At 43.5% G+C, this 13,734-nt stretch overlaps 1 protein-coding gene across 1 annotated transcript; it reads right to left on the bottom strand.

Moving 5' to 3' along the window:
- Nucleotides 1-2,517: 2,517 nt before the first annotated feature.
- On the bottom strand, nucleotides 2,518-6,891 carry LOC138616048 (transmembrane protein 121). Its single transcript, XM_069690054.1, has 2 exons — nucleotides 5,853-6,891; nucleotides 2,518-5,580 (listed from the first exon to the last, which is right to left on the bottom strand). The coding sequence occupies exon 2, from the start codon at nucleotides 5,340-5,342 to the stop codon at nucleotides 4,392-4,394; it is 951 nt and encodes a 316-aa protein (XP_069546155.1). The 5' UTR covers nucleotides 5,343-5,580; nucleotides 5,853-6,891; the 3' UTR covers nucleotides 2,518-4,391.
- Nucleotides 6,892-13,734: the final 6,843 nt, after the last annotated feature.

Below are 13,734 nucleotides of genomic sequence, written 5' to 3'. Positions count from 1 at the left end.
AGTGGTCTTTTTAAATCTAATATCAGTTACCCGCCAGACAAGACAATCAATACCTGATGAGCATTAATTTTCTGTGCTGGTTTGTTCTCCTCACGCTCTAACATGCCTTCCATGAAAAATACATTTGTTACCCGACTCTGTTGCCATCCAAGACTGCCGAAGGTCGAGCTGTGAATTTACTGCAGCCGTTTGTCTTGCTTGCTTGGCAGAGGCCGCTTTGTCAGTGTTAATGTGGTAAGTGTGGAGGTGCAACCTTCCCAGTTTGTTAACAGTTGAGAGTGCAAAGCAAAAAAAAAAGATACATGGTCATCAATGCAACATTCGTTCAGGTTGTGGCAGTGCAGGACGGGTGATGTGAAGCGGGTTGATTGGGTTGGGTGAATGCCTAAAAATATGCTTCTTTTTGTTTCATCTTTTTGTTTTTAAAACCTTTTTTACACACTGACATGAACACTAGTCTTGTGATAATAAGTGTTTTGTTGACATTAAGCAGAAGTAGATTTTAATTTGCCCGATATATAATTATCACAATTAGTTTGTTCTTCTGTGTCAGAGGAACAGACACAGTGTAGTGCCTGATATTCTGGTTGTTTGATTTAACACGCCACATACTGTAAGCAAGTAACGGGTTCTGGAGTGAGCCAAAATGAGCTCATTATCACTTCTTCAGCCATCTGCTTTTGCTGTGTGACTGTAGTACGTCATCTGGTCGCACTTATGGCAACCTCAGCGTCCAAGAAGTGCATACTTTAAAATAAAGGGGGAAAAAAATTGAACACCGTGCAAAGTAGCACAAGTGTAACACATGCAACATAATGTTCAGTTGGAATGAATGAGATTGGGCTTCACGGGGTGTTAAAGAAGTTCAGTTGTCACGTCACAGCAAGAAGGATTTTGATTTGAATCATAGCTTTAGTTTGCATGATGTTCCCAGAAGTTCAGCTATTTCCAGTAGATGCTTCTTTTTCTTCACACAGTCAAACGACATGCAGGTCACATGTACTGGAGACTATATAACGTGTGTGTGTGTGTGTGTGTGTGTGTGTGTGTGTGTGTGTGTGTGTGTGTGTGTGTGTGTGTGTGTGTGTGTGTGTGTGTGCGTGTGCGTGTGCGTGTGTGTGTGTGTGTTAGATATTCAGTGGACCCTACACCCTCTGTACGTTACATGCTGCAGCCTGAAGGTCTTCTTTAGTCACTAATGGGAATCTGTGAATATGTTTTGTCATTAGGGAACAACAGTTATGCGCCTTAGATAAATAACACAAGATGGTGTACAGTTATACACCCTTTAGTCCACGAGACGATACCATGTCAGTGTCACAAGGAAATAACATGTTCACAGGTCTCTTGATCCAGTTTAAATAAATTTACATTTTTAAAGTTTTTGAGGATCCTATCATCCTTTAAGTGTGTGTCATGCAGAAAAGTCAATAACAACAAATAGAATGGTCAAAGTTATGATGTTAACATTTAAATTGAATTGATTCTTGACATGAACCCAGAGCCTCGTTTTGATCTGCTACCGTTTGCCATGTTAAAGGGGATGCATTACGCCTTAATACAAACTCAACACTTCCTGTATCTGTTTCAAATTAAAAGCTCTTTAACGTTTCAGTAGACAGAAACCCTTCATTTCTTTACAAGGCTTTTAGATTATGATTTTGTGTGTATGCGCCAGTACAACAAATAACATTACACCAGTGTGGAGGCATTAAAAGTAACGTTTAGGTACCAAACATGACGGGGTTAGGTTTAGGAAAATATCATAGATTGGGTTCAAATGAGGCATTTTACGTAAATAGCATTACATACGTCAAGTGAGTTACTTAACATGTTAAATTAAAGTTAAAGTTAAATACATTACATTATGTACGTAACCTACTTATGACTCAATGATACAAAAAAAAGCACGCAGGCTTTTGCTTTCTCACAGACTTAAATACTGGTTGTCCAGTGGATAATTCTGCATTTGTTTCATCCAACCACCTCCTATATCCTCCCTTTTTGAACGTTATCACCCTTTGCTCTTCGTCACATGACCTCCCTCTTCAACCCTGGTCAAACATGTGTGTACTTTTCACACTTAGAAGAGGTAGAACGTGACACTGACAAAGTTCCCTCTATTGGACTAATGGGTTTATTACAGGCTTTGTGATAATTGGCTAAAATAAACCTGCTGCTCGATGAATGGGAAGAGCAGCGGACATTTTCTCATTTACATTTTCAATTTTTATCAGAAACTTCAGCAAATACAATCAATGGCACCCACTGTATGTAGTCTCTGCTTTTTAAAGTAGAGAAGTCATTTCATTAATTAAAGAGAGAATGGACTTGTGGGATTTATTTGAGTCTTCAGACAATTAACTTCCTCTGTTAGTCGTATACACACTGTGTTTGAAGATATGAAGTCAGAGGCACAGATGAGATCAGCAGGAAGGTTATCAACACTAAATTCACTTTATACTGATTTCAATGCCATTTTTTGTAAGACATTTAATGGTATTGTTTGCAAACATTTTAACAGTAAGTTGTTATGTCACTTCTTTCATTGCTACCCATTCAAGCAAATCTGTAAGGCTGCCAATTTCAGCTAACTTTTCCCCATTATTTAATACACCATAGCTTTAAGGATGACTGTTTTCATTTCACTGCTACAGTTCTGTAAAGAACAATCCAATCCAATAACATATTATAGTGTCTAAATTGCTGATGTTGTAAGTTTACAAGCCAACAACACAGCCACATAATGCTGGCTGCAGCAATCTTAAAGTGATAGCCCGGTTTGTGCCGCCGAACGCTGCCACCTTCCTGTGACTGAGCCTTGCGCAGATGAAAACGTGAGACCTGCTGCTGCACTCTGAGCTTTAACAAACAGTGTGCTTTAGATTATGCACAGTCAGTGGTGAGAGAAAGATTATGCAAAAGAAAGCAATCTGAGCACAACTGCAGGAACCGAATGTAAAATTTAGCTCTTGTGCCAGTGTTGTATTTACTCTTTTTTTTGCACTGCATAATATTTTACCGCTGGACCTCATTGTTAAATTTCACATCTCTGACTGCGTGAGCAAAGGCCCAATAAAAATCTCTCTTTGAAGCAAACATACTTCATTTCTCGTGGCTGCTTTTGACATTTATATTGAGCATTTGTAGGAAAATACAAAAAATGTGTCACTGAAATGTAGAAAAAGAAATCCTGCTCTGACTCAGCTGGTGTTGAGGGACAGGGGAGAAAAAAACACTTGAGACAGAAAGAGATTTATCATATTAGACGACATGATTTTTTTTCTTGGCTGTTGTGTGGATTCACATCACTGGACCAAAGTATCCATTTTATCCTTTTGTGCAAGGAGTAAAATGACAGTGCTTAGTGCACTGACTGCTGCCACTAAGCACAGATAGTCACTGTGTGACTGAGGAGGATATTAAACAGGTTTTTATTATTTGGGAATCATTTATCCATCTGCAGTGTTACCCCTTGGCTGTGTTTTATTCTATGGCTACAGCGCCAAAATCAACCTTTGCAGTGATCAAACTACTCATAACATTGCAGCGAATCTTCCCCTCCTCACTCAAAATAAGCAGCCTGACGCATAACAATCACACTCGAGATGAACGGCGTTACGAAGGCACCACTTCAGCAATTAAGAACCCTCTAATTGTGGATTGGACCAGAGCAAGAGAGAGAGAAAAAAATCATTGTCTCTTTTCATTTGTATCCTGGGTTAATTAAAGGACATTTTCTGAATTTTAATTAAAAAGTGAAATATACTCAATTAGACCAATAACTTTAAACCAATTTCAAGAAAGAAAAAAAACCCTACAGCCACAAAGAGAGAGAGAGCGGGAAAGCATTTATCTTGTACACAATACTTTATCAAAGAATCACATATAAAAACACACTTCTTTCAGAAGAAAGCTTTAACTGTTATTTTCTACCCTCATTTCTTCAATTCTCTCATTGGTTGCTCCCTCTGACGTGTTAAAGCCCTCGACTACAAAGAACATTCGAGCAACAGAAATACACACCACAGCACACAGAACCCTTAAGATTAGAATGAAACACACAATTCAAAAAATATATTCCTCTAATCTTGCAGTAGTTGCATTTTTTTGTTTGTACAATTAGAAAAAATACACAGGTAACTGGATTCACGAAGGGGAAAATGTTTTAACAAAGTTACAAGTAATACTGTGTTTTGCACCATGACGGCTTTGGAAACAGCGCCGCTCTGCCTTCGCTGAGCGTCTGCAGTGTTCTGTGTGCCATTAAGCAGCAGTGATCTCCTGTATGTCCACATGAGCGTTCACGTGCCCGTAGAAGTGTGGAGTGCTGCGCCGCACGACGTTCTGAGGGTCGTATCGACTTTGTCAGGGTTCAACCCGCCGCTCTGTCATGTGTGTTCACACGTCGTCACCTCTGGAAGAGGCGTCTGGTCCTGCATGACCACTTGAGGTGGGGTGGGGGCAGGGCGAGCGTGAGCCACCGAGTTTTTCTGGAGCTCGACCCCGAAAGCAGGAGGAGCGTTCTGTAACTGTCTCCTGTACTGCACAAAGCTGCAGGTCTTTAGGATGATGGCCAGGATGTTCTTTCCTATCAGGATCCCAGACACCCTGGCGTCCCTGTACAGTATCATGTTACCCCCGCGGATGAAGAGCGTGATGATGTTGATGGTCACCAGGCTGAGGATGGGGTACAGGAGCATCTTGTGGGGCACGATGTTGATGCCCTGCATGCTGATCTCGCTCAAGGACACGCAGGGCAGCACGAGCAGCAGGATGTAGCAGTAGAAGAACATCAAGCCCTCCGCCCACAGAGGGAGCCCTTTCTTCTGAGGCTCCCACAGGTTGGCTTGGATGTCAAGAATGTCCAGCAGGTCCACCACCACCCAGAAGAGACGGTTACGGATCTCCTCGCGCTTCTTGAAGGCGCGGACGTACTCCATGTGGTCGATCGCCACCAGCACCACGAACAGCACCGGTATGCAAATGGACAGCAGCAACGTCAGCGCTTTCCTGGCCAGCGCGTCCAAGCTCTTCCTGTCCGCTTTGTAGTTTTGATACACAAAGTAGACCTTGATCTCCAGCACGAAGATGTAAAGGAACCAAAGGATCATGGCGTAGCCTCGCTTGGCCGTGCGCACCTCGGCGCCCACCCACACTGCCACGTACCGCAGGACGATCAGAAAGCAGATGTCTCCCACCATCACCATGATGCAGATGCCAATCTTGCGGGGTCCGTGGTTCTGCTCCACCAGGTAGGCATCAATCAGCGCCATGCTGCTCATGATCAGAATGGTGGACAGGCACACGTGGGGCTTGTTGGTGGGGGGCGGGGGTACCATCCTTGCCTGAGCGAGAGGAAGAGGAAGAGGAGGAGGAGGAGGAGGAGGAGGAGGAGGAGGAGTGTTGTTGAAGAGGGAGTGCAGAAGGTCCTCAGTTTGTCCAGTGAGGAGGCAGAGCAGATAGTGCTGCTAGACAGCGGTGTTCCCCTCCATTGCTTCTGTTTTGGTCACAATCCAGGATGCTTTAATATGACTCACACAGATCACTTCAATCAATCTCTTCTTGTGCCCCAGCCACCTGCCGGGTAGACAGTACCCCTCATTTAGTAAATGATGTTCATTGGTAAATGGTCTGTAAACATAGAGGTTCACTTGTCTAAAAAAATTATAATAAATCTCAGGATGTGCCTACCCTAATAATCAGTCAGTGAATACAACAATTTCATCAGTGAGTTACAATTTGTGTTACAAAAAGCTGCTGCGATGTGCTCTCGTTACAGATTCACACTCGACAGCCTTGTTTTCACACAAGCTTAAGCTTCAGAGATAAAAATCCAGCTGAATACTCACTTGTGTCCCTCTTTGTACTTTATCCTAATGACTGGCAGCGAGCGATCATCCATGAGCCTGCACTGGGAGATCACAAAGCCCATCTGTAATCCACAGGAGAAGAGGGGAGAAAATGCCGGGGATCCTCTCCTTCTCTGACAGACGTAAATCCACCAGTCATGGATGGCCTTCTCTCTTTCTTTCTTTCGTTCTTTTTAAGTGAAGGAGAAATCCCAAAATGTTTCCGTCATAATCCACTTACCGCTCAGACTAAATCAGGAGGAGGCATCTTAATGGCTAAAGACAACTCTCGATTTCTGCCACTAAGAATAAAGGTTATTTTGTGTTGTGCTTAGAAGGATTAAAGGCCAAACTCCAAAAAAGAAAAAGTTATAAAAACAAAAACAAATCTCTGCAGTAAATGCTGCTTAAAAGAGAATTTCCTTTCCAGAAGTTTTCCCATCCATCATCCACCATCCATGGAAAAGAAGATGAAACATGTTCTGTCTATTTTCCTGTGTACGTTTCAGAAGAAGAAGAAGAAGAAGAAGAAGAGGGGGTTGGAGTGGGTCTTTTAAATGTAGCGCGTGTCTGATTGTCCTTCCCCACTCAGCTGTTTTCATGTGTGTTTTCCTGTGCAGGTTTCAGCTGTCTCCACGCTTCGTTGTCGCTGTAAAATGCTGCCCCCCACCCCCTCCCCCCGGCGGGATCCTGGCTGCTGCACCGTCTCCTGCTCAAGCAGCTTTTTCTTTTCTTTTTTTTTCTTTTTTTTTCCAGGGACACCAGGATCAACAGCGCCAGTGGATTCCCCGGTCTCCACTCAGCATGCCCTGCCAGCACCACCAGCACGCCGTGATACTCCAACCGCCGCCTGCCTCTGCCCGTCTGTCTCTGCGCGCCTCTCAGCGAAGTCTCGAAGTGCTCCTCTGGTGCATTCAGACACAGTCCTGAGATTTTTGTTTTTTTCTTCCCTCTCACTCTCTCGCAGCTCCTCTTCCTTCTCCCTCTTCTGCTCAAGTAAAGGCACTTGCTGTGTGGAGGTGACGCTCAGCGGACCACAGCTGCAGAGAGACGGAGAGAGAAAAGAGGTAGAGAGAGAGAACAGTTTTCCAGGGGGTGGAGAAAGGCGGGGTAGGATGGAGAGGGGGGGGGGCATTTTGCAGCTTAGCTGAATGCACAACTTCTCTCTCTCTCTCTCTCTCACCCTGATTTTTTTTTTTATTTTCCTCCCCTCTCACTTCCCCCTCTTCTTTTCAGATTGTGTCTTGTGCTGATATCCTATTTTCTTGGGCTGTTTCTTTTTTTTTTTTTGGCTCCCACAGAAAGCCTTGGTTTCATTTCTTCTCTGAGAAGCCCATTATGGCGCTGCACAGTTATTTCTCCTCGAGTTCGAGGTGCAGAGATGAAAAGTGATCCGGAGTGGAGAGGAGATGCTCCTCCAGCGTGGGGGTGTAGAAAGCCATCTTCCCACAAGGCTGCGTGTGTGTCTGCAGTCTGGGGAGGAATGAGGGGGGAGGGGGTGTGAGGAGGTGCAGTGGCTCCTCCTGACAGAGAGCCTTTCTATTGATCTACCGACAGAGCAGTGAATCAGGAGACTGAGGCCGGAGACCAAAAGAGATGAGGGGTGTAAGGGCGAGATGGGGAGGTACAGAAGTGGGGGAAAAAATTAAAAATAACACAAGAGGAGGCAGAGTGACGTGATGAGAAAAAAAAACAAAGGAGGCGAGCAGATGTGCAGGGTGGGACTAAATGTCAAGGGAACATTTGTATCCTCTGAGCTGTAATAATGCCTGGGCTGGGAGATAATAGTGCAGAAAAAAATAAGTTTAAAGGTAGGAAAAGGTTGGTGTGTTTGCTTTGCCATGCAGTATGCTAACACCACTCTGTTTATCCAGCTGGGCCAATTAGGGATAATCCTTCCTCAGAGGAACCAAACTACTTTCATTACTACAGTAAGAAGCCATTTACCACTCACTTCATGAATTGCAGTTATTGACGAGTGAAAACTATTGGTTTTCTATGCAGTGTGGCTTCACTTTTCATCCAACAGCGTAATGACAACCAAACATAATTGCAATCAATCACGGCGATTTTTCTTCGGCGGTGAATGGACGCAGTTACCAGCTGTGGATCAGCTGACAGCTGCCATCGTGGCTGTTTATGACTTCTGTCATGCCATTATCACAGAAGCATATTGGAGGCTTTACATCTTGAGAAATGAAGTCAAGTGAAGCAGCCGTTTGCCTTTCAGCTGCTTTGACTGTTTCCTCTGGATTTATTGACGACGATTGAGCCACGACTAGCGCAGCGATGAATTATATCCTTCTTTGCAAACTGTAAAAGTTGCTGCTCCCTCCGCAACATTTCTCAATACACTTTAACAGTCTTTATTAAACACATGGCAGGCTTCAATTCACTCCCAACTGTAGCTGAAATGTTACTTCAACTCATTCAACAGATTGTTAGAGAAGGTGGCCAGGTGTTCAGAGGATGTAATGAAAGGTCCGATCCCCATGACAGGCAGGACTCCCATTAACAGCCCACGAGTTTTTGAGCGGGACACTGAAGTGCTGCCGGGCTCTCTGGGTAGCGGCGTCAGTTAAACGTGTGAATTGTAAATGCCAGTGAGCGGCCGGCTGGTCCTTTCCATGAGGGAACAGCACGTTCAATCTCTTAATAGTTCAAATCAGTATAGGAGATTGATACAGTGCCTTTATTATCTGTTTTGTTATTCCACCCACATCTCATCCACTAATCTATAATGTATGTCTTCATTTGCATGCCTTTTGTGATATACAATGGAGTCCGAAACTATGTTAACCTCTCCATTTAAAAAGGGCCGCTAACCTGGGCTCGGACTTTGAAACGCAGCTGCTGAACATCTTTATTTATACACGCTCAGCATTTCCCCTGCTGTCACTCTGTGTTTATAATTCATGAGCAAAGAGGAGATCACATCACTGTCTCTTAGGGTTATTGTCTTTTTTTAGATGGAGCTGATTTATGCCCCTTTTTATGTTGTTTTTTTTACAGTCAGCTGGTGTCAAAGTTCTTCCTCCTGATTAATGTAATTATACTGTTATACTAACACGAGGCTGTGTTGTCTGATTTATGAGATTTCAGACAACAAAAAGTCCACCCTCCCTCTCTCCTTCCTCCATCAGAGTCTGCTCCGCCTCCTACTAAAGGGGCCGACCTTGGCTCATGGACAGGGACACTGCATTCATCACTGTTCAGCTCCAGGCAGGCTAACACACAACAGATAGCAGTGGAGAAAAAAATACTCCAGCCACCATTGTCTATAACATCATCTAGCATCAGCATCTACAGCCAACAATCAGAGGACTCAAACTAAAAAAGCCATAGATTGGTCCTCTCATCCTGGATTTAAGTGGCTGTGCTTTGAGGAATGAAATGTACAGTTGGATCGCTTCGCCTTTTAAATGTGGTATTTGCCTTTATGCAAATATTTAAGCGTGCTTTCTCCGAGCAGAATGCACTCCATTTTCAGAAATGTTCCCTTGACAACCGAGTGCAGCAGCTTGAGAAACATGTTTTCTGATCTTGTCAGAAAAGACATCATGGGAGAAATTTAACACTGCGAGCTCCACCTTGAACTCGACTTAAGTAACTCATAAAATATGTTTTGCAAACATTGCAGTGGGAGGGAAAAACTAAATACACTTCACCAGTGAAGCAAGAAAATGTGGCTTTGGAGAACAGCCTTTTGGCTGATTTCAAGTGGAAGATCAATCAGTAGCCTGTTCCTTCTCCCTCCTTTGTGCTCGCTGCTTGTAACTTGTAACCGAACGGTTTCCCTCTTTCTTTCTTTACCGTCAACTACCTTAGTGTATTTACAAGAAGTAAAATGTCTACAAGGCTTTTTTCAAAGCCCTCATCAGTCTATTATAAAGACAGCACTGTATGCCCACTTGATCAACCTTCTCTTCAAAAACAGTAGTTTTCTGACAAAGCCCATGTTTATCGCATCAATGTTCACTCCGAGCATCACCGAGATGAGATATTAATGTTCACCCTAAGTGCTGCAGGTGGCATAATTACAAGAGCATCAAGCATCGCTGAATGAAAAGGCTGATTTGATTTACTTTGTGTTTAGACTGCAGATGATTTACTCAAGAGTCAAGAGTGGAGCACGATTAATTTCACTGTGCTACGCCACATGAAATCCAAATGGAAATACCTGCCAATTAGAATTATCTTGAGACTTATCACCGCGTTTCGACATCAAATGTAGGTGAAATACTTCTATCTTTGTTGAGGTTGCCGTCATTAGACGAATGCTAAGCAGTGAATCAAGTTTCAGTTGTTGCAACGTTCAACGAGTCGTGATTTGCAGGTGTTTTGTTAGTCAAGGGAAAAAGAAAAGAAAAGAAAAGAAAAAAAGCCCCAGACACAAACATGGATTAATCACGGGGGTTTGGCAGCCGGGATTCAGTGTCAGCAAGTTGTGAAAAGATTGGAGAATTTACATCACCAAAGACAATTTGTACATGAAGCATAACAGTGGAAATAGGACACATAAATCACATTAGCTGTAACCCTGAGTCGGCCATCGATTACCTACAGGAAAACAAATGGGGGCGTTAAGGCTTCCCATCCTTAAACATCCCCATCAGGACTCTAACCACCAAAGGGGAATCATGAAGCGGATGGGCTAAGCAGCTCCCTATGGGGCAATTAAATAAGGGGGTGTGGGTGGAGGGCAGCAGACCACCCCTCCCCTCCCCTCCCCTTCCCTCACTGCTTGGCCAGACATCCATTGCCGGAGGAGGTCAATGCATCCCTGTAGCTCTGATAGTTAACTGCTGGTAACAAGGAAGGCGTAGAAATGTATGCTGGTAACTTTGTTGTATTTGAACATGACATCAGGTCAAATCTGAGATAAAGGAGAGTCAACTGTTTCCACAGAGGATTGATGACTGCAAAGCAGACCTGGATCTAACAGTATTTGCATTTGATTGATCTCGCTCAGAGTCCCATGTGGGTGGGCCGCGCAACCGAGAGGAAGAGAATGATTGCCACATTATTACAGCGATCAGGAAATCAACAGAGACGGTTTAATACAGATTCAAGCACTCAGAAACCTACACTTAACAAACCTGTCCACTTTACCTCTCCACCACAGAGAAAGACAAACTCTAAAACAGATTTGCAAACCCATTTAACATGTCCCCTGAACAATAAATAACCAAAGTTCATGTGATGTGATAAAATATAACGATGCGGTTCTTATATTTGTCCAAATGATGCTTCATACAGAGAACACGCCGAGCGACGGAGCTCATCATCCCTACTCATGAACGCAGATTTGTTTTTGTATGAGCCTCCCTAAGAGTGAGAGCAGGTGTGTGTGTGTGTGTGTGTGTGTGTGTGTGTGTGTGTGTGTGTGTGTGTGTGTGTGTGTGTGTGTGTGTGTGTGTGTGTGTGTGTGTGTGTGTGTGTGTGTGTGAGTGTGAGTGTGAGAGAGATCATCATTCATGGCTCATAATGCTTTTTAGTGTGAAACCCAGCGTTGGACACGGGAGATGAAACACGTGGAAATAATATTTCCCGTTGCGGCCTGTCCAACACAAAGACTCTCAGACAAAGAGAAATAGAAACAAATTTCCTTGACGTTAATAATATATTATACATTGGAGGATTTATTTATGAGTTCAGTGAAAGAGTTTATTCCCTTCACAGTTTGGATCAGCAGTCAGAGAATGCTTTTTATTAAAGAGTAAATAATAATCATAAATACCTTTTTGGGATGTCGTTTTAGCCACGTAGGAGGAGTGCAGGTGCTTTGTCTTTGGCCGGGCTTAAGTATTTAGTAAAAATAAAATCTGCTGACAGTTGCGACAGTCGCATTAAGTTCGATCCTTCTCCAATAATGACAAAGCTCATGGTGGCCTGTAAGTGACACAATAATCAGTCACGACTTCATATTATCAAAGACAAGTAAGTAAGCTCATTAGGTCCAGCAAATTTCGCAAGTGAGTAGCTGATATGACACCGTGTGAAATAGTGATGTATTAATGATGCTTTGTCATTTTTATCTGGAGGACAAACCTGCCATTCACCCACCGACTGGCAGCAAAACCCGGTCCGCTGCAGAGCTGGTGAAAATGTAAGAAGGTGGGTTGGAAATCCTGATCAGCAGTGAGATTTGAGCGTTACATCTGTTGAGATAACTGTTGAGTCGGCACGTTAGGTTAATATACGAGGTGCGATCAAAAGTACTGTTCCTTTGGCGCAAATCGACAACTTTCGTGAGTAAGTATTCTTAGTTACATCGCTTGATCAACGTCAGCTCCTGAGTTGCAGGCGTTTTTGTGACCACCATTGCCAATGTCACCGTGGAGCTGAAACTTGAGCAGAGAGCACACAGCAAATTTTGTGTCAAATTATTGGGGAATAAAAAGAAGTCACAGGGAGAAAAATCCAGCGAGTAGGAGTGGTGGGGAGCGACGATTGTGCTGTTGCGGGTGAAAGAGCAGGCGCGTTGTCGTGCCTTTGAGCCAAAGTTCAGGTCGTTGGCTCCGAGTGTTTTCCCTCCGAATGTCACAGTTGAACTCGGCATTGACAGTCTGACCCTGGGGGAGGAATTCACAGTGCACAATCTAGTTGCCCTCCTGACTTAACGTGCCTTTTTGGGTTTTAGAGAATAACAAAACATAAATAGCACTCCAAACACCTCACACAGGTCTTTGCTTCATTGCTGTGGGCTTTCTCGAGCGTTTCAAGGGACTCCGTGACAGTTTTACACTAAACTTGATGTGTGCTCAAAGGATAATGCTTCCCACCGGCCCGAGAACCTTTCTATGTCTCTCTCCGTTAGTGTGCAAGAGGAACCGTTGATCTGAACTTTTCAATTTTCTGCCTGCCTTGAACAAAAATTCCAACAAAATGTAAAATATTATATTGAGTATTGTTGGTGCTTCTTTTAAACAGATGACATGTCCCACTGGAAATGTGCTTTATTTAAAGTGAAAGCTCAGCTGATGGTGTCGGTGGAGTTGGTGTCACTGTGGGACGCTCTGTTTTCATGAGCTAATTAAGCTGCACATTCTGCCTAAAAGGCTTTTTGTTAACCTGCCTGGTCTCTGGACATACATGGAACACATTCTGATGGACTCGAACACGCCGCTGATTGAGCAGCGGAAACAAAATAGATTGTAAAAAAAAATAATAATAAAACAGAGGAGCTTCTGCAATAAAATGAATGTGTTTACAGGTTTGCTCACAGCATTTCTCTGTATTAATGGATCTATTTTTAATGCTGCATACAGCTGAGAAAGGAGAATCGACTGTTATCATAAATATGAAGATAAATAACACACTGTGAGCGAATGCAGTTGGCTCTGGATAGGACAGTGATTTGTCTGCACTCTTATTAGACTTGAAATCATTGATGAATTTTGTGTTTGCCCAGGCCTCTGTGGTTTCCTCAGTCTGATTAATTGAATACGGAGCAACGGTGATGCAGCCATTACCCGTAGAAGATATTTGCATGCTCCCTGGAGGTTTCTTGTGTACACAGACATACGTGGCATTAATTAAACTGCCCACAGTCTTCACTGAAAGATAACGTTTCGCGTGTATTGCTTCTTCGCCAAGGTTGTTTGAAGCTGAAGTAATTTAGCCCGCAGCACTATTATGGTTTGTTTTCTGTTGGTGTTGCTGCCTGCTCATGTTCAGTAAATGTTTCTCTCTTTTCAAAGCAGTGAGCTGGGCGGCTTCTTGATCCACATGTGAGTTTTCAGTGGCATGTTTCCCAGCGCTCCTCACAGGGGACCTGGCTAATTTGGGGGAGTCATTTATAAATGGCAGAAACCACAAGCCCCGGCTCACCTTTTCTTCACGAGGACTGCTGCTTAGTTAGCTTAATGAGGCAGGGTTG

This window comes from Brachyistius frenatus, unplaced genomic scaffold (assembly GCF_029030835.1).
Source record: "Brachyistius frenatus isolate BFR_SWC_R1_liver_20210118 unplaced genomic scaffold, ASM2903083v1 Contig_8, whole genome shotgun sequence".
In the NCBI taxonomy this organism is placed as follows: Eukaryota; Metazoa; Chordata; class Actinopteri; family Embiotocidae; genus Brachyistius; species Brachyistius frenatus.
Note: the sequence above shows the minus strand (reverse complement) of the source record. Positions and strands in the feature narration are given on the sequence as shown.